A 27,546-nucleotide genomic window follows, 5' to 3' on the forward strand; every position below is an offset into this window, starting at 1 on the left:
TGAAGAACTCTTGTTTTTAAACACATTCACACGCCCCACCCCCTGCCAAATTCTAAGCCTAAACAAATACAGCCCATTCCAAGAAGTCCTAATTCAGTCCTGGTATGTATGTACATGTGTTACCAATTGTTGAGTGATCATACTCCTGGAGTTCTAAAATACTTGGGCCCTCTTTAACATATTAACTCACTTCTGTAATATTTGGAAAGTGGCCAGTCACCATGATCATAGATGATTATTCCCTTAATTGCATGAAACGTTGAATATCTACCCCATAGGCTAGTTTTTAGTTGGAGCAACTTTCTGATGTAATATCAGGCAAGAGCAACTCTAGTTAGCAGTTTTGTAAGTGCTCTGTAAGGGCTCATCACTGACACTCTTGGCTTTTCAAAGGACAGGCTGACGCAAGTTCTGTACAAGACTTCAGAATAAACCCACAATTGTTTGGAACAATAAGAAGTACTATTCTACTGGGAACTGCCTGTGGCTGCCAACTGTTTCTTTTTTTTGTCCTTTTTTTCCAAGATGTGGGGAGTGATTGTATATTTAAATAGTTAAACAATTTTCTTTTAATGAGGTACATTATAGGAAAAGTGTTTTCTGTTCAATTTCTGTGAGGTTTTTTTTTTAGGTTTCTTTTTCTTTGTGTCCTTATAATTCTTCTATGTATGGAGTCTTGATGCTGGAATAATATTTTTTCTGCTTGTTGCAGATATAATCATATTAATAAAACCTGACAGTGTCCATCTGTACTGCAACCCTGTGAATTATAATCATCTTTTGCCGTATGTGGCATACTGGAGGAACTTGCATTTTCACTGTCTAACTGAAAATGAGGTAAGTGGAAAGTGAATGCAGATAAGAATTGCTAATGAACTTGCTAATGAACTGATAATTCAAAGTGGAACTTTTTTTAACATTCCTCCCAGAAGTCTTTTTTTCTTTTTTCACACTCAGTAGGGGAGTGACCTGCATGTGTGTGTGTATATATATCTATATGGGTATTAATAATTTTGCTAATGTGTGCAAGAAGAATATGTTTTTAATACTTTGTTGGAGCATGAAGACAAACTGCTCCCCTCTCCCACTAATTACTATTGTTTTGACATGAGTCAATGATCTTTTAATGAGGAAAAACATGTGGGTTGAGTAATGCAGAATCTGAATCAAGCACCACAGTCAGCTTTGAGATTTCCAATGATAGCTTTGTTTGCTACCAGAGCAGTGTTTTAATGTGGTCTATGCCAATAATTTTAGAATATTAGAGAAGGTTGGCTTAGTAGGCTATTTAAAATCAAGAAACTTTATTATGTATTTCTGTTTTAACTTTCAACTTCCTTTCAAGAGCTATTAACCTCACTTTCACTGGACCATGTAAGTGGCGTGAGTTTCATCCTGCATTTAAAAGTCAAGTTACTCTTAGAAAAGCTATGTTTATTATAGTGAAGTACTGTTAGAGGAGTAAAAAAATAAAAATACTGTTTGTCTAGGTGTAGAATAAGAACCTTTTTATTCCAATTGAGACTGGAAATGCTTCTTCCTAAATGCCATCATGGGAAGCTTCCCTGCTTGTTCGGTTCTGTGTAGTTCCATTTCTAAATTGGAATTATAGTGAAATTTGAAGGGAAAGGGTTAGGAGCCTGCGATATTAATGGGTGAAGCTGGAGAAAGAATGAACCGGGAGGTCGGGGAGAGAAGCCTTTTGTTTCCTTGAGTTTTCAGCTTGAAAGGGATGGGGCTTATGATAGATCGATTGTGTTTTTCTGTGGCTTTTTGATAGTTTAGATCACAGAATTATGAAATAATTCAGGTTAGAAGGGACCTCTGGAGATCATCTTGTCTAAATTCCTGCTTAAGGCACTGTTAGTGATGAGATCAGATCAGGTTACTCAAGTTTTTTTGTGGTTGGATGTTGAAAGCATCCAAGGATGATAGCCAAGAGTTCTGCAGTTATCTGCTCCATTATTTGACTATCCTAACAGTGAAAAAGTGTTTTCCTTTTATCCAGCCTCAGCTTCTCTTGTTTTAAATCATACCCGTTGTCATGTGTCCTGCAACTGCAGACCACTGCAAAGAGCTTTACTTCACCACCTCAATAAAGTTTTTGTGGATGTTGGAAGGCAGTTATGTGGTCCAGCCATTGCCTCCTCTAGGCTGAACAAGCCTGGGTCTCTCCTGCCACAAGTGCTCCAACCCACTGATCATTGTGGTGGTCCTCCACTGAACTTGCTCCAGTTTGTCAATGTCTGTCTTGCAGTCATCCGGTTTTGGAATCCACATACACGTTCTAGATACAGTCCCATGAGTACTGCATAGAGAGGGCTAATTACTTACTTCTTGTTAAGATGTAAACAGCTGAGCTACAGGTTAAAGCATGCTGTAGCAAAATCTAAAGCCTGGCTTCATAAGGTTTGTGTGTTGCCAGAATTCCTACTGAAAGGGCAAATCTTGAAGCATATCTGATGGTGGTAAAACATGCATTTTGGAATCGGGAATTGGGTGATTCTTAACACAGTATTGCTAGCACAACTGCAGTTGCAGCTATTGAATTTTAAGCTGCATCTGTTCATGGACTTTCTTTGTGATTTATCATGGTAGGTAGTAACCTTAATCACACAGTACTGGCTTGAAATAACGGTGTAACTAGAAAGGTAAGCCATATGCCTTGATGTTTGTGGAAATGAGTGGAAAAGCTTGATTTCTGAAGCTGAAAATAAAAAATTTACTTCACTACTGTTTCATGTGAATGAGCTGAGCATTGCACTGCCAGGCATATTTGTAATGTACAAAAATTGCCAGTTCCCTAGATTGCTTCTGAAAGGAAGAATAATCGTTGCTGTCATAGGCTTTATGTGCATCCTGTTTACAGGAGGATTGCTTGTAGTGGCTTTTAAGCATTTTTCTTTTCAGTGATAAAAATAACTTTAGCTTGCATTTATAAAAATGAAATTTAAAAAAAGCTCAAGAGTTGTAGAAATAAAGCAAGCAATGCCATACCTGGCTCTGTGCAGCTCTTGATGAATCTGACAGAACCTATAGCCTCTCCTTCCTTTCCTCCTTCCTACTTGCTTTTAACTAGACCTTAGTAATTTGAGTATCCTAGCTGTTTGAAGAAAACATGTATTATTAAAGAATACCCATTTTCAAAATGGCTAAATAAGATCAAGTACTGAAATTTAATGAGGCTTTCTGGGTGTCATGGAACAGGCTGTATTTATACCCGCAATAGCAGATAGTAGGCAAGCCTTTAGCACCCTGCCAAAAACCAAGTTCTTATTCTAATGGCATTTTAAGTCTTTAGAAACTGGCAGTTGTTTGGGGCTTGGCTTTGAACTGAAACTTTGATCTGGCTTCCTGGGATTGAAGAAAGAACACATCATGGAGGAACTTGGACTGCATCTTAAATTCAGGCTTGTCTTAAAAGAAATTGTTCTTAAAATAGATTTGTTGGGTATATCCTGAAGCTTACAAGAATTATGTACAAAAAGTTAATAATAATTAGTTTACCTTGATGTTAAGTTCAGAGCACTGTACCTAGAAAAATAAAATAAATACACAAAACACACCGCTGCCTGATCTTGCTCCAGAAAGCAGGTGACTCTTGAAGTACCCAGTGGGGCTAGGGCTCTTGCCTTCAGACTTGCTGCTAAACTGTACCTTTTCAGATAAAAATCAGAGAGTATTTTTAGGTTTTTTTTTTTCTGCTATAAAAATGATTTTTGTGTGATTTTTCTCTTCAGTCTAGTTTTTGTATTTTTCTGAGCCATAAGTAGGATATTTGTTCTCCAGTCTGCTGAAGTCTTCAGACAACTTCAGTCTGCTACTAGTGTAAAACAGCAAGCTGGTGTTGCATGGTGGTGTCTTCTTTTCTTTCTTCCTCCTTTTCCCTGCACATACCTCTCCCTCGGACAGCAACTGGTTCTTGTTGCTTGTTTTGTGACCTGAGGTATATATTGCCAGCTGACTTTCCCATTATAGTGTTGTTAAGCTGGTAATCATTTCTTTTTTTCCCTCTGTGGCAATTTTTTTGAGGCACATCAATTGGTGTTATCTAAGTTTCTTTCATTGTTTAAAAATTGTCCAGCATCTAGTTGATGATGTAGAAAGACTTCACTGAAAGCTGAAAATAAAGTATATAATTATGCCTTCATATAACCTTATTAAAATCTTTGCTCTGATGTTTGGTGGGGTTTTTTTTGTTTGTTTGTTTTTAAGAACAATTTTCATTGGCTTGAATACATCACTGCCATGATGGAGTTTCCAAAATATAGGGACTAAAAAGGTTCTTTAGCTTCTGAAGGCTCTAGGTTGTATTTTAGTGGACTACTTGATACTTGCTGTGGAATTTAGTAGAATGCATATTCCCTCTAGTGCAAAGCTAACAATCACAGTAGGCACGCCTGATCAAATTTTACTCTAAATGACTTCTTTCAGTATGAAGATGAAGAAGCTGCAGAGGAATTTAAAATTTCCAGCTTTGTAGACATGGTTCGAGATTGCAGTCGCATTGGTATTCCGTACAGCTGCCAAGGTAGGTTAGCTTGTTTTGTGCTTGTAGTCTTAAGTGTTTTGCAGCATGCAAGTCATACAGTTCAAGGAATGAAGATTTCCATGCCTTGGGTAAGAAATAAGGATTAATATGTCAATAGTTTCCTTTTAACCTCTTTTTACTTGAGTTGGATTTCTTTCTGAAAAATGTAAGCCCTTAGACTTCATCTGAAGAGTGAATGTTCACAGCATGAGGCAAAGAAATAATTTGCATTCAGAGAAGCGTGTTTTGCTTCTACAGAAGTTCTCTGTTCAGATGAGAGCTCCAGATAAATACTTCTTTATATAAGGAAAGAATAAACATTTCGTTATGCAAGTTCCCTTTTTTAGCACTGAAAAAACTGGACTGCTTGACTTCCTGTTATGATGTGTAGCCAGCCTTGCAGCCTAAACAGTGTAATCTTACATTGTTCAGTAAAGTGTGTTTTGCAGTATCCCCAATAGTGAATAATGTGAAAGCGATGCGGTGCATGTACTTTACTGTGCAGCGTGAGCACGCCGGGGGCGGGGGGGGGGAGCAAATTGCCTTCTATTTTTGAACCATGTAAGTTCAAACCAAGCTAATTGAGTTTTGAGGTGTGTTTTCTTTTATTCCTATTTCTTCATTGCTTCTCCTGAGCAAAGGGTGATAGGCTCTGACTGCCTAAAAATTCGTTAATGAGTCAGGGCATAGGGGAAGTATGGTGTTTTTTTGTTAGGAAGTATCTAAAGAAGTATTATCTAGGGATGATGATCACACTTCAGATGGCTTACAGTTTCATCAGTGAGTGCCAGGCTGAATAGTTTTTCTCTCCCCCAACTTAAAATTCTGATTAACACAGGGATGGTGTTTGACAGTATTTTACTTAAGGCCAAATATTTGAAGGAATTGGAGTAAGCAAAGCTCCCTGTTTATTATCTTGGATTTTAAGAGGCATGGTTTTACTAATGGTCGTGGAATTAAATTCGCAAGGAGACATAGTATTCTTTGCTAGCCTGGTAGCTGGAAAAAAGGGGAAAAATTCAGAGTGTAGAGAAAAGTTTCTGAAAACTACCTTCTTCCCAAAAATGTTTTTCAATTACCGATTAAGTTGTACAAAGGCAGGATAATTGACATCCTATATTAGAGTCTCAGAACAACTCTAAGATCTCACAGGAAGTTAAACTGCCAGTATTTGTGAGATAATGTTTCTGTGAAACATTTCTTTTGCAGGTCATCTACAGATATTTGATATGTTCATTGTTGAAAAGTGGCCAATAGTGCAGGCTTTTGCACTGGAAGGAATTGGGGGTGATGGCTTCTTTACAATGAAATATGAAGTGAGTAGTTATGTTTTTAAATTTCTTCCATTTCCGTTCTGAAGCAGAAATTGAATCATGGAATTATTTCAGTTGGAAAGTACCTTTTGAGATCATCTAGTGCTGACTCACTGCTCAAGTGAACTTCCAAGTTAGATGAAGTTTTTCAGGATCTTATGAAGCAGTGTTTTGAATGTGCAAGGAGGAAGACAGTGCAGTCTTGCTGTGAGACTCTGTTAGAAGCTGCACAGCACTCTGTCCTGGATCAACTGTGACTGACTGGTCATCATCCCCAGCTCCCCTGTTGTGATTTAGAATTGTTTTTCCTTGTCTTTGAAGGCCCCCTCTGCTGATAACAGAAACACTTTTAACTCTGCTAGATGGGTATAGGTCTTCAAGAGCGGTGCAAGAGAAGCTGCTAATGACAAATGCCTTGAGATGAACTGAGAGAATAAGTGACTGTATTTCTTGGGTCATTGGTTTTGACACAAGAGATGCATCTACTTGTCTCATCAACATGATATATTCTTGGGTCTTTGAAGCCTGCTGAATAGGGCAACAGTTAAGATTTTGGATGATGCCCCTAGTTTTGGTAATGTCTTGCTGTTCTACTCTGAGAAACTTGTGTCATTTGATTCACTTATTTATTAATTATACTCGAACAGCATCTTCAGAGGACAGCTTTGTATTTATGTACTACTTTGAAACTTCTTTTATTTCATTTTCTTGGATGTCTGCCACAGAAATGCAGATGTCCTATTTTTTAGTCACTCGTCCATTTTTACAGCCAGAATGTTCTTTGTTTGACTTCTGACAACTGGAAGAAACCCAAGGAATTAATAGTACTATTGTTAAAAGTCTCATCACTTGTAGTACTGTACACACTTGCTCAAAAATCTATTATGTCAGTGCAAGTGTGCCTTTCTCTGAGCACTGTGTTCTTTCCACTGATACCTTTCCTCATGCTTTGCTTTTCTTTGTTCCATCACCAGTACTGTAAATAATCTTGTTGTGTGAACCTGTCAAAACCATTAAGTACAAAGTGCAAATAGGTGAGCACCTTTGTGGAGAGGTACCTAAGTATCAGTAGCCCTTCTTAATGTCTGAAATTAGTCAATGATGATTTGACTGTGAATTCAGGGGTTGTTTGGATCTTTATTACCCTTGCCAATTCACTTCATGAATCCATAGAGGCTTTGAGAAAGTGTGTAGACCCAGTGTGGCGATATTTTCATAAAGACAGATTCTCCTATTTCATTGTGGGAGTTGATGTTGCCTTTGCTATACTCTTGCAGATTTAAAAAGGAACAATGAAAATACTCGGTATGTGTTTTTAAGATTAAGTGTGTTAGCTCCGGCGGTTCAACCAGTTCCAGCTTGAGTTCTTTCTCCTTAAAGTCATAAGGGAATTACAAGTGGGAAGTGGCATTCTTATTTTTTATGTAGTTGTTTATGCATGATTATCTGTTAGGCAGCTCCTATGTGTCACAGATGGGGAGGAAAACCCAGTCTATACGAGGAAGTACGTTTGAGATCACTGTAAATGATCTATAAGTGAATACTTGTGCCATTATTAAAAGGGAGTGATCTCAGTTTATTTTTAGCTCCTCAAACTGATTTTCTTCCTCTGCTGTGCATTCTGTGCTGTAAGACTTGAAGATAACCTGATAATGATAACTTACTACTTGTTTTCAGTGTTTTAAGCACAGCTGCTCTCTTAATACAGAAGTCGAAGTCAGGGTTGGTCAAGGTGCTATAATCCAGAGAACTTACTGTACTGGTAGGTGAATGGAAGTGATGTATGGGAAATCATTACTGCCATATCTAATAATATGAGCAAGTGGAATAACTGTAAAGAAGTAGTTTAAGAAAATTCCAGTCAGTGTTGCATTTTTAATGAAGTGGGTGGTGGGAAACCTTGTAAATGCAGGAATTATTCAGATACAAGTTTCCCTTAAGAATGAATATGTTTTTGACTAGTGTTCTCATATGCATCATCTTAGTACTTGGAAGAAGGTACTGCGAACTGTTAGGTTAAACTAGCTTAGCCTGTATTTACATTATGCTTACAGCGAGAATTGGCTGGTGCATAGGACGAGTAATTTTGGAATCTGCCGCTTTTCTTTCTTGTCTCAGAAAACTGATCTTTCCCTTTTACTTGCACCAGCTGATGCTGTTCTTTGCTATTAGCACAATTCCATAGAATCATAGAATGGTTTGGGTTGGAAGGGGCCTTAAACATCATCTAGTCCAACCCTCTGCCATGGGCAGGGACACCTTCTACCAGACCAGGTTGCTCCAAGCCCCGTCCACCCTGGCCTCGAGCATTTCCAGGGATGGGGCATCTACAGCTTCTCTGGGCAACCTGTGCCAGTGCTTCACGACCCTCATAGGGAAGATTTCTTCCTAAATCTTCTAAATTTCTTCTAACCTAAATCTCTGCTCTTCCAGTGTAAAGCCATTCCCCCTTGTCCTATCACTGCAGGCCCCTGTAAAAAGCCCCTCCAGCTTTCTTGTAGCCCCTTTAGGCACTGGGAGGTGCTCTAGGGTCTCCCTGGAGCCCTGTCTTCTCCAGGCTGAACAACCCCAACTCAGCCTGTCTTCATAGGAGAGGTGCTCCAGCCTTCTGAGCATCTTCGTGGACTCCTCTGGACTGGCTCAACAGGTCGATGTTGTTCTTGTGTTGGGGGCCCCAAAGCTGGAGGTAGCACTGTGTGTGTGGTGTCTCACCAGAGCAGAGTAGAGGTGCAGAATCGCTTTCCTCGACCTGCTAGTCGAAAGATTGCTAGTTCGAAAAACTTCATGAAATGATTTATTTGAAAGATGTAGGCAAAAATTTGCACCTATATCAAAGCCTTACTTGAGATGAGTCTCTGAAGCATCCAGAACACTTGCATCTGGTCAATTCTTTTGTAACCAGCATGAAACAATATTTCTGAATTCATACTTAAGGACGACTGGTAGCATGGGCAGCGTGCTGCAAGTCTGTTTGTGTGGCTTAAACCTGAATCTGTGACATTCTTCATGGTGTATTTCACAGAATTGTGTTTAAAATATTTTTCAGTTAATGGATGTCAGTGTTGATTTGTGGAAGACATACAGCAAGATGGATCCTGTTTCCTTGGAGGACTTGCTCTTTGAGGTAATGCAGGTTAAATACTCTGAATCAACTACTAGTCTGTTAGTTTAGCCCCAGAGCAAAATTGTGATTTTGTTTATTTTTAATAGTGCTTATGGACTTAATCTACTGGCTCCGCATACTGTTGTTTACAGGCTCTTTCCTTTCCTCAAATCTACCACAAAAGTCTACAAAACATTAAAACAGCTTGTCTTGGATTCCTTGAATTTCTTAATTTGCCTGAAATTCTCCTAAAGGTTTTGTAAATGGTGTGACTGTTCTTCAGGCCATATGACTGTGTACAAAGTGCAGAAAGTTGGTCTGTTTGTGTGTGTTAATCCTCCTTTTGCAGCAAGGGGGGGAAAAAAAGTCCACTTCAATTTACAGCCATTCCAGGAAAAACCGCTTTCAGAACTGCTTTGTAACCACTTTAAGTGGGTAACAGTGACACTCAGTGGCTGCCCTGAAGCTTTGTGGAATATAGACATACAGTGTAAAGTGATTCCTCATTTTAATACGGTGGGCTGATCTCAGTGTTAGAGAAGAAAATAATGTTATTAGTATATATTATTTTCGTTGTTAATTTTTCATCACGTTCTAGCTTGGCAGCAAAGTGAGCTTTCAGTATGTAGTAAGTTCAGTAGTAAGTATCCTTTATTAATAAAATACTGGTAGTTCACACCAATTTGGTTGTTTAATCAACTGCTGTAATGAAAATCAAAATGTCATAACAGTTTACAAGGCTGTCAGTCTTAGTCACACTCTGATACTTCACTTCCCCCATCCTGTACAAGTGAGGTTAATGTCTGGGACTTTTCTTGTACCTGGTAAGTCTACCCTGAAACAGACTTACTTATCCTAGTTTGGAGTTTTAAACTAGAAAGTTGTTGTTAAATTGAATTCAGGTTTTCTGAATAAAATTTATAAATGCGGTTTTCATACAACTCTGCTTTTATTAGAAATTGGTTATTTAAATTTTTTTTTTTTTTTCTCCATGAGGATGAAGTTAAGAGCGTTTGAAGCTGGTATATATTAGCAAAAAGAGTATATCTTTTTTGTTAATACAACTTTGATTTCAAAACCTTCTGATTTGAACTTGACCTGGGATGTAAAAGAATGTTCTGTACAAAATATTGCCATGTGCCAAAAAACTGACAAAAGCAATTCCTAGCCTTTAGCTTCTATGAAAAGCTTATTTGAGACTACAGTATTCTCCAATGATACTTTCTGCATCTAAATGTAAACCTTCATTTTTAACCTCTAATACAGGCTTTATTAGTGTTTTGGAAGGCTTGTAAGGTTTCATCAATATTCATTCTCTAAATTTCATTCATTGCTGCATTAATGAAGTGGCTGAAATGAAATACTGTATAGTGCTTAGACCACTGCTAAAGTCATAGTTCTGGTTTTGCCTGTTACATATATGTGAAAAACTACAGTTCCTAAAATCAGGATGTCTCTTGTCTTCCAAGTTAGTATGTGACAAGTAACTGCAAGTAATCTTGAAGTATTTTGAAATTGCCTAGTTATGTAAGGTTCCTGCTTTGTCAGTGTGACACACTATTTTCTTTTTATTGATTCTCTGTTTTTTTTTTTAAGATTAATTTGAATGCAGCACTTAACTGTAGTCATCTTCCTTTTTTATTCTGCTTCAGTAAGGTGTTACTGGTGTTTCCTTTTTGCACTTAACTTTTTGTTTTCACAAATGCAGATAAAAGAAAGGATTGCCTGCTGCTTGTATACCACGAGCTTTCCAAATTCCCCACCTTGTTCCTCATTTTCTGTCCGTAAGCTTATTTAACATCAGATACAAATTGCTGCAGAACCATATACAGATTTCAAAACTGAAAATTACACCTGTTCAAGTGTTTATTTTGGAAATTTTATGGGAGACATGAGATTTGAGTTATGAGTGATCTCAAAACAGTGTGCTTGGGTTGAAAACAGGGCTGGGCTCTGGTCCTTTTCCCTCTCCTGCCTCTCGGCTCTCAAAGAAACTAAAAACCCAACCCACCAAAAAAACCACACACCCAAAAAAGACCCCCTAAAATGCAGCAGAAGGTCCTTACCTTCTAAATGATGTTTATTTTCTTGTATTTAAGTGTTTCATTGGGCAGGCCATTTTCTATACTGCGTAGTGAAATGTAGTCTACATTGTTCTGAAGTAATTTGTGTTCATTTAGTACAATCTGTGACATTTTTTTTCCTGTGATGTAACACTTGCCTTACTAAGTAATGTTGAATCTTTTTCTTCTAGGATTTAATGATTTTTGAACACCAGTGGACCAACTTTTTTGCTAATTTTGATACTGAAATTCCCTTCATTCTGGAACTATCGGAATCTCAGGCGGGGGAGGTATGCCTGCTTCTGTAATACTTTGAAATGCTAGCATCATCCATGCAGAAGTAGTTATTATTCAGCATTGTTTGTTTGTTTTTCTTTCTCTCTACCCCATCTCACCTTTCATGTTTGAGGAGTAGAAACGCATTTTTAAGTTCACCACCCACCTTACCTCTACCCATATCATGATGGCTTAGGACTGCCTGGTGTAATTCAGTCAAGTGTTCACTGATAGTTGAACTTGGCTGTTTTATGCTTGCACAAAAGATCTCCATTTGTAGGTAGATTGACTTCCATTTTAGTGGAAGCTTTGGTATGTGCACTTCCTAACAAGCTGAGGTTGCATGTGTCAAATCTCAAACATAACTGATGGTAACATACGACATGGGTGAAAGTAGTGCAGTGTTTTTTCATAGTGGTTGTTGCTTTTTAAACATATATGAGACTTAATGGTGTTTGGGTTTGTTTATGGAGGTTGGAAGTAGTTATTGCGGGTTCAGGATTTTTTTCTGAGAAGGATAATTCAGGTTTATTTTTAATGATAGTGAGGACATATCATGCTTTCTGTTCATTTGCTTGTTAATAATTTTTTATTTTTTTTTTATTATTCTTCACAGCCTTTCAGAAGTTACTTCAGTCATGGAATGATCTCAAGCCATATAACAGATAACAGGTATTGCTCATTATTCCCTGTTAAATTGTGGTGTCACTAGTAACTTAATACATTTTTTCCCTACCTCTGATGTCATAATGTTTATAATTCTTTTTGGGACCATCTCAGCATATCACATCTTATCTTTGCATATTTAAAAAAAATGCGCAAAGGCACTTCTAGGAAGGATAAGCTGAATTTTCGTGGGATTTAATGGTGTAGTTATTAAATATACAATGTCAACATGTTTGAAACCATCCTCCTTCTAACATGTTGAACATAATTCTAACATGATCAATTCCTTCATGGTCAGAGATCTAAACAAACTCATGAACTCATTACACAGGACAGCTATGTTTGAAAATGTTGGTCCTATTTATGTGATACTCAAAACCAACTAAAAATGAAGGTTGAATAAGTTGATGTCCTTTTGTGTGTCACAACACACACAAGACAAATGCTTAAAGCAGGGCAGTTAACCCAAAATATTAGCCAATATGAGCTGGGAAATACAGGTCAGATTTATTTCATGTCAGCATATAATTTTATCTGAGAGAGGAACTGGTTTGTTGTATGTCACAAAACCAAGCATTCTGCTGTTCTGAGCTAAACAAAGGTTGCTTAGCTACTTGAATGTCTCTGCAGATTCTTTATTTGGAGTTAAACGGTGGAGTTCAATGTCCTTTATTGTTTTCAGCATCCTATGTTTTTTGCATTTAAATAATGAAAAGAAAAACCTTGACCTCTCCAGCTGAGTCTTGGGCCCAAAGCCAGAACTAAAACCAAAATAGTTTTGTTTAATTCCAGTGTAGTCATTTCAGGGTTTTTCAAGATGGTAAACTTTAAGCTAGTCAGCTTTTCAAGGCAATTTACTTTAAAAAAAGAGGAATAAAAACATTCTAATACCATTTGGGAAACAACCTTGAGATATGTTCTTGTATATGAAGGAAACTGTAGTCTTGTTAATTCAAGTAGTTTTTCTTTGGAACTTGGTCTTTTCAATGAGAAGCTTTCTGCAGCTGTAGTAATATATTTTTTTTTTCTTCCTACTCTTTTAGTAAGGAATTCAATAGTTGGTCTGTCAAGACTTGAAAGCTTTGATTTCATTTATTGTTTTGTGTTTTCTTCAAGTATTTTGGTAGTGATACCCTCTTCTCTTTTCAGCCCTAGCCGACAGCCCTTTGTTCTGTTTGGTAGCCACTCAACTAAGGAAAACTTGAACTCTGGTAACTTTAATTTTCCATCAGAAGGACATCTTGTTCGAAACACTGGCCTTGGTGGAAGCACTGCTAAGCATATGGTAAGGCTTTTAAGTAGTTATCTGATACTTTGAAGCAGCATATATTTTCTTCATATATTTTTTGTGCCCTTAAAATGCTTACCTTCCATGAGTTAAATGCCCAATTCTTAACATATAAACCCCCATATGTTACCTTAATAATCAGTCAAAGGAATGCGTTTCCTTTTTCTTTCTCTAAGTCATACTGTACTGATTCTTTAATCAGGGACTGCTGAATGTGTTAAATGATTTTTCCCCTGTAGAAAGGTAACTTTATAAAATAATTGTGGTGCTGCAAATGTGTGGGGTGGGGGAGAGGGAATTTTTGTGGGGATGTTTGTCCTAGCCATAAAGGGAAAATCTTCCTGATGATGCATATGATATACTTAACTCTGACACACAGATTTTATTTTAATCAGAGTTGTTTAGCCATTTCTTAAAAAGAAATGGCAAGACACTTTTTTTTGATAATGACTTTGCAAGTAGATGCAGGATACTTGTGTATTCAAATTTCAGTGTATGCTTCAGCAACTGAGCAGTTCATGAAACTGAAAATCTTTCTGGTGTTCAAAGAATGTTAAGATTAAGTTGTAAGATTAACTTGTTTCCATTTTCAAGTAAAAGCTTAGTTTTAAAACATATGATGAGGTCGATGGCTTGTTGCACCGCCGTGCAGGGGACGTAACTGGGGAAGCGACCCCAGGGAATTCAGATCCTCTGGCTGGCTGGGCTTGGGTGATCAAGAAGGTAACTCACAGCGAAGGAGGAGAGGTAGTGTGCAGATTGCGTTGTGTAGTTCTCCCTGCAAGCCAATTTCTATGGGCTCTGGGAGTGTCTGTCAGTCATGCGAGTCCAGAGTCTGTGCTGCTGAGGAGATGGATGTGGTTGAGTACAGGTCATCGTGGTGTGAGCGTATGATTGAGGGAATGAGTTTATGATCTTGTCATGACAACATTTCATGTGTAGATGCTTTAGGGATGGATGGACGGACGTGGGTATTCTGGACTCTTTGCATGTGTCAGAAGCCTGAGAAAGGATTGTTTTAGCATCCCAGTGAAATCTCATCCTCCATTTGCTGCTCTGTCTAACCGTATTTCTGTAAAAACACTTCCAATTTTGTTCCCCCCCTCCTTGTTAACATTCCCATTAAGACCATTTGAAATCTTTCAAAACGCAAGTACAATTTTATTCTGATGTACTTGCTCTATCTGTTGTCCTCAGATTCTGACGTTGTTCTTAAACAGGTGGTTTATTTACAGGTACAGGTGATACTGTTTTAATAGGGTGTCATGAAAATAGTAAATAACACCAAGTGCAAGCATAGTTATGGGAACCTGACACACTTTCCTCTTCATGAAAAGAGCAGTTGACATAGGAAATTGAAAACACATGGTTAACGCTTATGGAAGTCAGAGCTCATCTCCTTTCCAAAGTCTTTCAACCATTCAGGTCAAGTCAAAAGTGAAATATACCTTTGAAAACGTAAGTTGCTTTTCTAAAATCCAGGTAAGTGTGTTGTACACTTCCTGTAGTATGTCAATGGTTAGAAGACTTAAGGGGAACTTAGCTTATTGTTAATTATTGCACCAATGTTTTTTACTAAGGTCTTTTTGTATCTTATTAATACTGACAACTAGGTAGTGCAGTGTGTATCTCCAAAGGGACCTCTGGCTTGTTCAAGGACCTATTTTTTTGGGACCACTCATACTCCTTTCCTGGGTAAGTAAATTACTACTTGGGATTTTTAATATAAGACAGTTATTCCCTTTGAAAATTTTAAATTTGTAGCGATTAAAAGATGGCTTTGATTCTTTCATGAGCATTAGTCCATGGAGTAGTAGGTACTGTGTGGTTCCACAGGCAGTACATGAAATCATGACAGAACATTGTTCTGTTACACATCCTACCTTCATGTGCAAAAATCTGTCAGTTCTGAGTGTGCAGGCCTTTTAAAATGGATAAACATTGAAGTCCACATTCCATACAGATTGGTAGAGAAACAGTCCCCAAAAATACAGTAATTTGAAGTGGTACTTGCCAGATAAGCCTGATTTTTTTTAAAAATGAAATAATTGACGACTTCTAAAAGGATGGAGAAAATTCTTTGACTTTTATCCTTTATTCTCTGGTTTGGGTCTAATATAGTGTGTTATAATAGCTGTCTTCCCTAACAAAAACCTGCCATGTGAAGTTTTTAAACAACAATTTTCTTACCCATTTTAAATGGCTGTATGAGTCTATGGATAAAGGCAGTCTCCTTAGGGTTACTATATATCTTGAAACCATATCCAGCTCAGAAAGCATTTGAAGAAAGGTGGTTGGAAGCTTGCAAAGTGGAAAGAATTATGGCATGTTTGATCTATTTGTGGTTTTTCCTGGGCATCCAGGAAAGGCCACTTTGAGAGACAGGATACCGTGTGCGTGGCATCTTTGTTCTGACCCAATGCAGCTGTTTTGGGGAGATCAGGTTTTAGTCTTGGCTGTAGTATGTACGGGCTGTACTGATACAAGTTAATATCTGCTTTGTTCTTTAGTAAATCTGCAAAGAAACTGCAGTTATGCAAAATATTGCATAAATGTCATGTGAGATATGTAGCAGAAATGTTATGCCCAAGAAGTTCTGCGTAAACACTTCTGAAAAGTGCTTAAAATTTTTGTTTTTAATACAGGAAATGACAATGAGATGCACAAGCAAGCTGAACAAGTGTAAGCTGTCAACTTTTTATTTTTCCTTAACTCTTCACACTTCCTACCTTGTGGCAGTATGTCAAAACCGCTTTTAGTCAGCAGTGGCTGTTGGCATTTGCAGAGCTACATTTTCATATTGAATAACGTGAATGTGACAAGGTTTCTAAGGCAAATCGCTCGTTGAGATTTTCAGTGAACCAAACTATGAATTGTTAGTGTGACGTCCCTTCTGCTGTATAGCAAAGCATGAAAGGAAATGTTAGTAAATTTTGCTTAAATTGCAATAAAACTTTTATCTTAACACTTATTTGAATTGCTTTAGAATGTATTTCATATACACTGAGAAGGAAACTATCTATAACTGAGTGGGAGCATGTTTCACAGAAGTGAAAGTAATTTTTACGCTGGTTTGATTAAGCTAAACCATGTGTAGGATTTATAATGGTTAGTGAAAACGCCAGCAGGGAACACTCAAACTTGCGAAGAAGTTTTGCTCTGTTAGAGGATAGATAAAAGTTAACTTCTGATTAGTTTTTTTTTCCAATAAGCTACAAAACTTCCACATATTTTGACCTTCACAAAATAAGACTGTTTATTTATGTTGATGTCCACTTCTATGCATGTTGTAGATACTTGTCAAGCTTTAAGAACATGGTAGATCATCTGCTTTGGTACTGCTCTCAATCTTGATAAACCAGACCTTTCCTCAGAGGTTTTGTCCTCCTTGCTAGTTAGGATGATTTGGGAGACTGTTCCTGCTTCTGCAGCAGAGCAGTTTGCAAGCCTGCATGACACATTAGCAAGATATTAGAGATGTGTCAAAGGGAGGTGGTAGTGGTGTCCTTTCATGCTTAGTATTGTTGGCTTTTGGTAATTGTGATATGGTTTTCAAAGGCATAAGAGTGAGGTTACTAGACTAAGCAACATGTTTTAAATTTTTTATACTAATGTTAACTTTGACAGGTAATTTTGCTTAGATATATGTTCCACCCAAACATACAGAATATTTCTTGTCCTGCTTCTGAAAGACTTCTTACTAAATACGCTTCTAACAGATGGCTAGAGAAGTTCTAAGCGAAGCAGGGGTTAGCTGATAGAGGCAGTATTTTTTGTGAGAATTTCTTTTTCTTGGAAACATCCCTGTATTGGATAAAATAATCTAGTTTCAACAGTAGCAGCAAAACTAGGTTTTCTAACAAACCTGACCTCATGATTTGGGAATTAGTTTGCAGTTGAGTCCTGTAACAGGTCCTTATATTTGTCAATATTTTCCAATGAAATAAAAAATGGAAAAATATGTCATGAGCACTATTTAGTCCAAATTTGGTGGTATTTAGGAAGCAGAACTGCAACCTGGAGTGCATATACTGTATAACTTTAAGTATCCCTGGGGTAAACCTTGTTGTGTTTTGGGTTTTTTTTTGTGGGTTTTGCTGTTGTTTTAAGAAAATGCCATTTTCTGTTTTTGCATTGTTAGTCTTAAGATTTTTAAATGGGAAGAAAAGTAAGGTAACAATAGTGTATTGATGTAAAGCACAGCCCACTGTGAGGTGTTTTCTTGCATATATATATGAATTTGAGTGACAATAGGAATCGTTACAAAGTTAGGAAGAATTACATGTATTTCCTGTAGCAAGTGTGTACTGAAAATATAAGTTAAATGCATGTGCTAGTACATGAAATTACATAGGAAAAAAACCCTCAAAAAGTAGTAAGTTAAATTTTAAAATTTCTTACTGCTATTGGGGATGAAGTTCAAAGCCAAGCATTGGTGCATTTTGAGATTCCTCCATGTTGGGCCATGTTTGGGAGATTCAGAGTTCTTTTTCCATCCTTCAGGAATGCTTTGCATATGGCTTAAATGCTGTATCTTCCTCTTTTCTCCCCCTCTTTCCTCCCTCAACATCTAGCAGTTGCAGAGGAGTAATGAGAGGAGTTAACTTTTGGGGAATTAAGATTGTTTTGTCGATCTGCTTATCTTTTTGTTCCAGTTTAGCTGGAAGACAGAAGCTCATGTTTCTTAGTTGGGCACAGGTGGGGTTTGGTGGTTGTGGGGCTTTTTTTCAATAGTTTGGGAGCTATAAATATTTCAGTAACTGTAAGTTGCTGCTGGCTTCACCTAATCTTTGTGTATTTCTGCACTTTCAATTCCCTTTTAAGAAGGGAACCAGTCTAAGCTGTGATGTGGATGTGCTCAAAAGGTTGTGGTGTGACTGGTTTGTTTTAATATCTTACTTTGACTTGTTCTGGAGCATGTTAAGCAGTCTCTGTAGTTAGTTCACTCTGGTTTCCAGTTTCGCTCTTGCAGAACATGAGGCCGCCATTCTATTCTTGTTGGAATATTTAGGATGTGATCCTCAACACAACAGCAAAAGTCAACAATAAATTTTTTTTTTTCCCCTTGACTGATGAAAGCAGGGATACCTTTGTGCCAAGAAGTTTTTTCCCCAAGATGTTCTGTAATTCAAGCAATTTACTTGCTCTAATTAATTTTTTTAAAACTGAAGGGTTAAGTATAAAGCTATTTCTATGCTTATTTGAACAAGAACCCCTTCCACATGAGGAAGTTGTGTTATGAGAGGAAAACCTGCTCCTTTAAACAGAGGAGGAAGAAAATTCTATCTGTCTAGTAAATGTTGTGTTTGTATTTCTCTTCAGTATGCTGTTGTCGCAAATATATACTGCTGTTGTAGAGGCTGTGCTTGCTGGCATTGAGTGCTATGCTAAAACTTCCACTGAATCCAAGGTAAATGAAGCACTGATTATGTACACTGTAATTGTTGATTTGGATTGCCTGCAATATAAGACTACATGCAAACCAAAATAATAATAAAAAATATTTTAGTCAACTGCATAACATCAATGAAGTTAATACTGTGGCCTCCAACCAGTCTTTCTGAATTCTGTTTGAAAAAAAAAGAGAAATTTCAGAGTATATCTAATCTTACCCATCTATGATTGTTTTTCCATCTTTCATGAATTTTCCTAACCTTATAATAAGGAAAAATCAGATATGTGAAAGGAACAATTTTTAGCCTGGTGCATCAGTGTGTTATTGTTTAGTGTATGGTCTTTTGTCTGTCTTATGGGTGCTCTTGTAATTGCTGGGATTTGGAAGTATGGGAAAAGATAGTTAATTCTCAATTTTCATTTTTCAGGCGAAGGAGGTAGCAGAGCAGGTGCTGATGTCTGTGTTAGATACACTTCATTTAACACAACTTAAAACTGCATTACGGTATGCATTTTCAAATACTTATTGATTGATGTATTATGTCAACATATTAGCTTCTTTTGGGGAAAAAAAATGTGTCAAATGTTAATTTTAAACAACTTGCATGACTGCTGAATTCCAAAATTTCACAACGAATTCAGACTTTTAAACTTAAAAAAAAAAATTCCGTTTTTCTTTTCCTGCTTTTTTTAGTCACTTCAGCAGTTATTTTGCTTTAAATCTATTATTGCTGACTTTTTACATTTAGAAGTATAATACACATTTTTCACCAGTGCAATTTCTGTTCTACAGGTCCAAAATCTCTTTTCAAATTCAGGCTGTGAATAACCATGGAAGGTTTGTGTCACTTACACTTCTTGTTATTACTTATTGGTTTTAATACAGTAAAAAGTTTATTTTTTGTATCTTGGAACTTCTGGGAAATAATTGTATTTGATTATTTCAGACAGGATGTACTAAATGTTTTTGTGTATGAGACATTTAAGGATTTCCTATCTGTAATTCTGTGGAATCTTAAATATTTAAAAAAACCTAAAACAACTGGGCAGACCAATTTTATTAACTGTTAATGAGTAGAAGCAGCATGAGTCCATTAAGAGTTTCCTTTTAAAACCATGCTTTTAACTTAGTTGATATCACAACGTTGTGTTTTTTCATCCCCATGCTGTCTAATTGACTGAAATGGCCTACACAAATAAGAATTTATTTTAAAAACCGTAGCTCTTTTGACTACTCTGAAGTTACTCAAAATGATCTAACCGTTACATTTAATTATCATATTGTTCTAGAATTACTCCATTAGATAATGAGGATAGCCTGAGTTTGATTAAAACGGTAAGTAAGCTGTTCAGTATTCTGATTATACATTTTATTAGAAAATAGAGCTCTAGTGTGTGTGTGGTGTGTGGGTTTTTTTTATGGGGCATGCTAGGGTTTTTGTCTATGTGAATAGAAATGTAAGGGGAGAGGTGGGATAGGTTTCAAATACTGAAACTGAGGTAAGGTTAAGATTTAACATGAAGTTAGACAGTGGAATTTGGAATAAAACATTGACATAGAGTTATGATCTCACACTTCCCACCACAATATAGAAGCAGGGTTCTAGGAGGTTTAAAATATATGCATTTTGCTGCTTCAATTAAAATGTTTCAAGTTTTGTTTTCTCATCCTTTCTGCCCAACTGATTGCTGTAGGCGTCTATGATGGTATTTGATGTTCCAGACTTGCTCACAGGAAGAGGATGCTTGGGTTCTGTTGTCTTTTCAGAGTCCTTTCTAACATCACAGATACAAGTAAAAGAAAAAGGTAACTTGTAAATTCTAACACCAGTGTTGTCATTCTGTTAGCTTTGGTGTGATGGAAGAGCAAAAGGGCTTCCAATGTAAATTGTTACTATTACCATTATGGTTTTAAGCCTTTTGGTTAATTAAAAGACCTACATATCTTAGCTTGCTAGTAATGAATATGTTGTGTTAAGTTTCTCTAATCTCCCTGAAAAGACTTTGGGGGTTATGGCTGCCTTGTGATACAGCAGGGCTGAGGTGTAAAAAAATTCAAGTGTAGTAGTACCCTTCCTAAATTTTCTTCAGTCTTAGTGAATGTTTTCTGTTGTACAAGGAAATCTGAACAGCTATCTTCCATTGTTTTTGTGACACTCACTTTATATGGTATGCTTTCATTTCAGTTGCTTATTTTGGGGAGAGATGAAACAAAACTAAAAAAAGGATATGGTTTTTAGAAGGCTTGATTTTGGAACACTGACATTTAAAGTACAGGTTACAGAGTAATTTAGACAAATGCATATTTTCCAGATTGTTTACATATGACAAACATAGTTATTGAGGCTGCCTGAACAGTATTTATGAACTTGTGTACCCAGGCAGGCTGTGAGTTTTTAACCTTGGGAATTGGAACTTTTGGTGGGGAGGAGAGCAAAGAAAGAAGCCAGGTTACTAAAACCAGAATAAAAGCAAGATTCCTTTGGTATTGTATAGCACCTCCATGTAAGTTACAGCACAAGAAGTCTGGGGGCTAGTCTGCTGTGAAAGCTTCAATAAACACTAACAATTCCTTGAAGTAATGAGGAAATTTTGGTTTTTCCTGAAGAAATGTCAGGTTGTAGAAGTAACTTATTGAAGTCTGAAATATATGACTGATACGATACTAATTTGCTTTTCCCTGCAGATGGCAGCATTAATTCAGAAACGAGCCACATAGTACTGACTGCAGCTATCCCAAGATATGCTTCTTGGCTGGTTAGTACACAAAAAATTATTTGAGTTTTATTCTATACATACAGATTCACAAATGAAAGCTTTTTATAAAAGCATGGATGTACGAGGAAAAAATACGCAACTTGGGCATTGAAACAGAGTATTAATATATCTATACTATTCTTTTTAATGTGGATATGACATGAAAAATGAGTAAGTGGAACAAGGCTGGTGGTTCTATTCATAACACAAGTTCTAAATTATTTCGTTTTCACCACTGCAGTTTTTTTATCTGTGTAAAGGCCTGGGTGTTTTTCAAGTACACAGTGTGACTTTTGAAAATTCTGTTTGTTGCGGGGGACTTCAGATCACTTCAACATCTGCCCCAACAGAAAGAAAGAAAGGTCTCTTTCCAGACTTCTAACATACCACACTGTGTTAGAGGTGTAATTCAAATGAACATCATGAAATTGGACAACGTTATGCCCGTTGGCAATCCATACATCTTAAACACTCGAACAGTAATAAAAAATAAGACCAAATGGGATATGCCGCTTTGTGTCTATAAGATACTGGTTTAGTCTATAGAACAGTTTAATGGGGAGTATCCCCTTTAAATGTGTTTCAAGGAACTGTTTCAGTCCCATGGTAACACAGCGTTGAAGAGCACAAAGCTGTCTTTGAAACACTGTGGTCTCAGGACTTTATCTGTGATATCTAAGGTTCTTGTTTACCTTCAGTCTTCTTTAATGCTTTTTATGTAATGTTAGACTTGCTTTATCTACTAACAATACAAATGGAAACTGTCCCTGGCTACAGGTTGAAGATAGTGATGTGAAACTGTCTGAAAAGGCACAGCATATATTGAAGGTAAAATTAAATGTTTTTGTTAAACTATGGAAGTTACACTTTCAAGAACCAGTATTAAAAAAAAGCTGCTAGCAAAACTGGCTTTTATGGTGTTTGTTACTCCTCTGCTACAAAAGACTTGCCTGTTCTACCCGGTCTCTTTCCAACTTTGACCTACAAAAAAAGAAAATACATTGTTGTAAAAGTTTGAGGTTTTCTTTATTTCAAAGAACTACGAAACCCAAGAGCAAAAAGTGTTCTATTAAAGCTACAATTTCATGGAAGTCTCACTAAGTATTACCCATGGAGCTTATGTGTTTCAAAAAGCCCCCAAAGCTCAATACCACTCTACATGCAACTTTCTTTATAACTTAATTAGCATGCTAAATGTCTAAAGGAAAACACTTTAAGCACTATGAAAAAGAAAATAATTTGGGATCTGGGAACATCTTAAACCACATGAGTTTCACATTTGTGGTTTAATTTGTGGTTACCAGAAATCTTCATTATAAATAAATTTATTTTCCTGTAATATACTTTTAGTTCACTAGATTGGCAATCTAAAAACAAAAAGCTGTGCCTTGTGGTTGTGACAATAACTTGTAACTGAATAGCTGCTGGCAAAACCAAAATGGGGGTAAGGGCTTTTAAAAATTATACTCTTGACATGTGCTGTCATTCACTAGTTCTTCTGTATCAATGCAGTTTAAAATTTTTTTACAAATTCTGACAGATGCCGTTTCAAAAAATCTTTTCTCTTGAGGTACAATCGTGAGAAAATATTCTTGCCTGGATTAGTCCTTGGTCCACTCTGAGGTACTACTGTTTGTTTTTTCCTGTTTAGGAAGACAAATCTGTTCTGGGCACTTTACTCACTGGAGGTGATGGAGCGTATATTTATTCTAGTAATCCACAGGCCACTCCTGCAGAAGGTGAGATATGTTTTTTTTTTTTTTTGTAAAATTGTTTATAGAGTTGTTGCACTTTTTCTTGTTCTGGTGGTTTTGGTGGTTGGTTGTGGTATTTTTAGATGTAAGAGGTGTGTGCATTTTCTGGGATTCACACATTTGGTAAGCCTACGTGTACCATTGTCTTTAACCTTTCTTTCCATTTACCTTTAGAGCTCTCTTGTTAAACTCCACGTCTTTGTTTTTTGTCCCCAATCTCTGCTTGAAACTCCGAGTCCTAGAAGAAGGATTCCTTTCAGAGCCATAGGCTTGCTTTTGAGGGATGTGGGACTCTTACAAGGATTGACAATGAGGCTTTGTAGACCTGGGAGATGGCTTTTTTTCCCATAGTTAACATTCAAAAGCATGCACAAACTCGCTGCTTCTGTCCTTAATAGATGATGTGCCGTATGTGTTCTGCCTTTTCTGTGTCTATATGAATATTAGGTTGGAAAGATTGGGCGTTACAGTAGTGACAGGATGCCATGGGCTCCCAGCTCAAGAAGCGAAGGCACATATATACCTTTCGGGCAATGCGATATGCTGCCTGTGGTGTAGAAGGGGATTGGAATGATCTGCTTCTGAATTTATTTACAGCCTTGTGTTCTTCACTCCTGCTGAACATCCTCCTGGAGCTGTTCCAGGTTTTTGCCATTGTCATTTTCACTCAAACTTCAATGCTTGTTAGCATAGATGCTCACCGTATTACAGACAGAGGCTGGATCTTGGTCCTTTTCAGGTTCAGTCAAGTTACTGCTTTCTGACGCAAGATTACTAGCAACAGTCTTAGATCGTGCCTCCTCTTTTGGTACCTTGGTACCTTGTCCTTCAGGAATCTAAGTCACATGAATATCCCAGTAACGTGACTACAGACAATTTGGGAGGACTGTCGGGAGGGGTTTCCCTTGCTCCACGGCCTTGCATTAACGTGCCTTGCGTAGCCTTGAACCAGCAGATACTTCTTAAGGCATAGCATTTTTATATTCCACGGTAAAGAGAAGGTACTGTTGTCACAATACTGATGTACAACAGAAGATAACTAATATTGGACATTTGAGTGCTTAGTATAAGCTGACAGTCTTTAGAGGAAAATCTTTAGCTTTATTGTTTTTGTAGTTATGCAATGTAGTGTTGAGGATAAATCAAGATGTACAAGGAAGCTAAACAGCAACTTTCACATAGCTGAATTTGCTTTTGCTCTAGTTGAACAGACTTGAAAGAAAGAAGGTTAATGCAGAATAACAGATTTAGCTATTTTGCAATACGGTGCTGTGGGCCCATGTTCACTCAGTAAATAACTAGAGAATGGTGATTTAAAAAAAAATTATTTTATTTCGGCTTTGTGAAAACTGGCTGTGCACACCCCAGTGGAGCAATCTACTTTTCCCATCATTTGGGGAGACTTGTGAAGTTAAACGTTTTGATAACTCTTGGGATGAAGAGTTATAAGTAGGTGATACAAGGACTATTACATAACACTTCAACAAGCAAGACATTTTCTTAGCTTTCAATTGAAAAGGAACTTGATCTCATTCTGTTTCATGTACACTGCAAGACAGTTTGCTGTGCTCTAATTTGGGCTCTACTGAGGTTGCAGCTATGTAGTCTGGCACAATTAGATGCAAAGGGTGCTGTGAGATAGGCATTCAGCTCTCATCACTTATATCTTAATGTAGTAAGGTATACATTTGTGATTAAAATGCATCAGAAAAGTTCAGGTTGCTAAAGCTTTTCCTCTGTATGCTAATTAATACACCTGCTGTGTTACAGGTTGTTCTAGGATGAACTTGAGTCAGTCAATCTTGACAACTAAACTCTTGTGATTAATAACTTGTGGAAAATTTAAAAGTAGTATATCAGGTTGTTCTTGATATAATTCACTGACTTCCATGTTAAAGGAAGCTGTTGCAGTTTGGATTAAATAATATTCTTTTTGGCTTGCTTTTCTGTTACAAAAAACGTAAAATCTTTGACTTCCTTTCTTCCTCTGTTGATGCATTCTCTGAAGTGTGATACTCTGTGAGATTTGACAGAAATGTTCTTCAGGTGTTACATTTTGCATTTTTCTTCCTCAACCATTCAAAAGAAGGCACCTACCTGTGCTGTGGCTTCGATTTTGTGAGCTCTGGAAGCATCAGCAATGAACATCTTGTACATGTAAACCTCTGCATCTGTGTAATTATGTATGGCTTTGTAGCCGTTCTACTTGCTCTGAATTTGGACCTTGATTTTGTGATTGTAGTGTTTCCCAGTTTAATAGTAGCTGTCTCTCCAGTGCAATTTCTCTGTTAACTGGTTTAGACTGAAGCTTTACTTATGTTCACACTTAGCCTATATATAATTTTAGGTAACTGTTGAAATTGCCTATCTAGTATGGTGATTTGATTTTGTTTCAAGCTCTTTTAGTAAAATGAAGACTTAATACTGAACAATTTTGAAGATATTGTTCTAAGTTGCTGTTTCAAGAGGAAAATGTCTTAGGTTCTTTATTATTTTGTCCAAGCATTGTTTGGTAGGTTGAGCTAGATGTGCAGTCATGTTTAAATGAATGTTTTAGTTACATTGCTGCTTGGCTTTGCTTTTTTTAAAACACAACTCTGAGTAATGATGGCTTTTTTCTTTTGTGTCTTTTTTTTTTTGGTGGGTTTTTATTTGTTTGTTTATTTTGTTTTGTTTTCTTTAAAGAAAATATTTAACCTTCTCCTTTTGCTGACTCACATGCTTCCCTGTATGGGATGTGATCCTGCTTTTAATGCATGATCCAGTGCTGGTAGCAGAGGTCCAGCTGGCGGCCCCTGCTTAGTAATTTTTTCATGGCTTTGTTATGACTGTTGGAAATCAGCTTTTTGCTGAGGTCAGTTTCTAATGCTTTGGTGGAATTTTGTTTTCATCCATCATATCATCTAGCTTTGCTGTTTCTCATTTTCCAGCTGCTTTCCCTGGTCATGCAGGTTTGTTAAGAACCAAAGTGTCTGTAAGATGGCAAGAAAAACGGAGTTAGGACGAATGTTAAGTCTCTCTTGGCTGACACTAGATTGTTAGCTTCCAGAGAAATTGCTAACCTAGTAACAGTTGTCTCTAGACACAAAAGAAAATGCAAGTCTGCAGGTGAAGGGCTTTTCTGGTTTAAATTTTGTCTTGGTCAGGAAGTGGAAGCAAGACTGTCGTCCTGTATTTTTTATCTGTATTTTTTACTGTCTGCATGGGATGTGTTGGTATACTGATGCTTTGCTGACAATCTGACCAACTTGTTACAATGTTTGAACTTTCAGTTGGTTTGGATCTAAGTATTTCTTAAGTTCTTGTTTTGTCAGTTTTACACTTCTGGAAGTTTGCAGTTCAACAGCATGGAAATTTATTTGGCTTGAAAAAAAAAAACAAAACAAAACAAAAAAAACCTCCCACGCCACAGAATATTTATAAGTGGGCTTCAAGGGATAAGATTAAATCAAATGCAATCATAGTCATGATTCCTGCCCTTGATAGTGAGATCCAGTAAAGATCAAATGGTTGTGCTCTGAATGCTGTCGAGATACTATTCCAAATCTTTACTCAAATGTACTGCAAGTTAAATGTACCAATATTCTGCAAAAATATAGATTTCTTCCTCAGAAAGAAGAGGCATTTGTCACATGATGCTGAAATATTGACCCATTTTTTCTTTCAAATTCTAGGCAAATTGTACTTCTTTTCAGATGGCATTCTCTTTTCTGATCCTCACCATGGCAGCATTTCCATTTCGAAGAACCATATGAGTTCCATTTCCCTATATGATGGGGTGAGTGTTTTGTCTGTTCCTATTGTCATAAACTTTTTATCAATTTTTAACAGTACTTATGTAGTGTACTAGTACAAAGTTTCAATTTCCGTTGCAACTTTACAAGTGTGTGCATAAAAGTAATAACTCATGCAATTCTCTACACTTCTGGTATTAGGTTAACCAATTACTGATTAGTTAAACTGTAAGGAGGAGAGAATTTTGTATTAGACTGAGTGGTCAGTGTGGTCTTAGTAGTGTGGAAAACTGCTTTTCGTTAAAAGAAAAATCTAGAACATAGCATTCATAAAACATCTAGCAGTCTTAAGTGATGGACAGAGAAAAGTTCAAGGTATTGTGAAGCCCTATGGCGCATTGAGGGTGAAATGCTGCTTTCTATTCAAAATATATTTAACCTTCAGTCAAATTGTCATGGTAGTGTACTACTTAACCTCTGGAGAGGTCATGAGCAGTGTCTGTCTACTGTTGTGGAGTGTTGTGTAACTGACAGGATGAAGTGAATGACTGGTTCATGTTTCCCAAGCTGAGAAGCGAGAAGGACAGGCACATTGCATGTAATTACGGTAAAAGACACAATGCCATTCCTGTGATCAACTTGCATCACTTCACTTGGCCAACATGCC

General features: G+C 37.0%; 1 protein-coding gene across 3 annotated transcripts in view; it reads left to right on the forward strand.

Moving 5' to 3' along the window:
• Positions 1-27,546, forward strand: part of DNAAF9 (dynein axonemal assembly factor 9) — a 79,048-nt gene that overhangs the window by 18,001 nt on the left and 33,501 nt on the right. For 2 of the 3 annotated variants that reach the window (XM_040590852.1, XM_040590862.1), the window contains exons 4-21: positions 713-837; positions 4,435-4,531; positions 5,741-5,847; positions 8,891-8,968; positions 11,202-11,300; positions 11,903-11,958; positions 13,102-13,237; positions 14,854-14,935; positions 15,886-15,922; positions 18,563-18,650; positions 19,063-19,139; positions 19,428-19,472; positions 19,925-19,970; positions 20,330-20,441; positions 21,321-21,391; positions 22,169-22,219; positions 23,043-23,130; positions 26,820-26,923. In XM_040590852.1, the coding sequence (XP_040446786.1) occupies positions 713-837; positions 4,435-4,531; positions 5,741-5,847; positions 8,891-8,968; positions 11,202-11,300; positions 11,903-11,958; positions 13,102-13,237; positions 14,854-14,935; positions 15,886-15,922; positions 18,563-18,650; positions 19,063-19,139; positions 19,428-19,472; positions 19,925-19,970; positions 20,330-20,441; positions 21,321-21,391; positions 22,169-22,219; positions 23,043-23,130; positions 26,820-26,923 (1,499 nt within the window). Of the gene's footprint in view, positions 1-712; positions 838-1,345; positions 1,375-4,434; positions 4,532-5,740; positions 5,848-8,890; positions 8,969-11,201; positions 11,301-11,902; positions 11,959-13,101; positions 13,238-14,853; positions 14,936-15,885; positions 15,923-18,562; positions 18,651-19,062; positions 19,140-19,427; positions 19,473-19,924; positions 19,971-20,329; positions 20,442-21,320; positions 21,392-22,168; positions 22,220-23,042; positions 23,131-26,819; positions 26,924-27,546 lie in introns of those variants that run through there. The other variant, XM_040590870.1, reaches the window with a different exon arrangement.

The sequence above is a fragment of the Falco naumanni genome, chromosome 1 (assembly GCF_017639655.2).
Source record: "Falco naumanni isolate bFalNau1 chromosome 1, bFalNau1.pat, whole genome shotgun sequence".
Taxonomy (NCBI): domain Eukaryota; kingdom Metazoa; phylum Chordata; class Aves; order Falconiformes; family Falconidae; genus Falco; species Falco naumanni.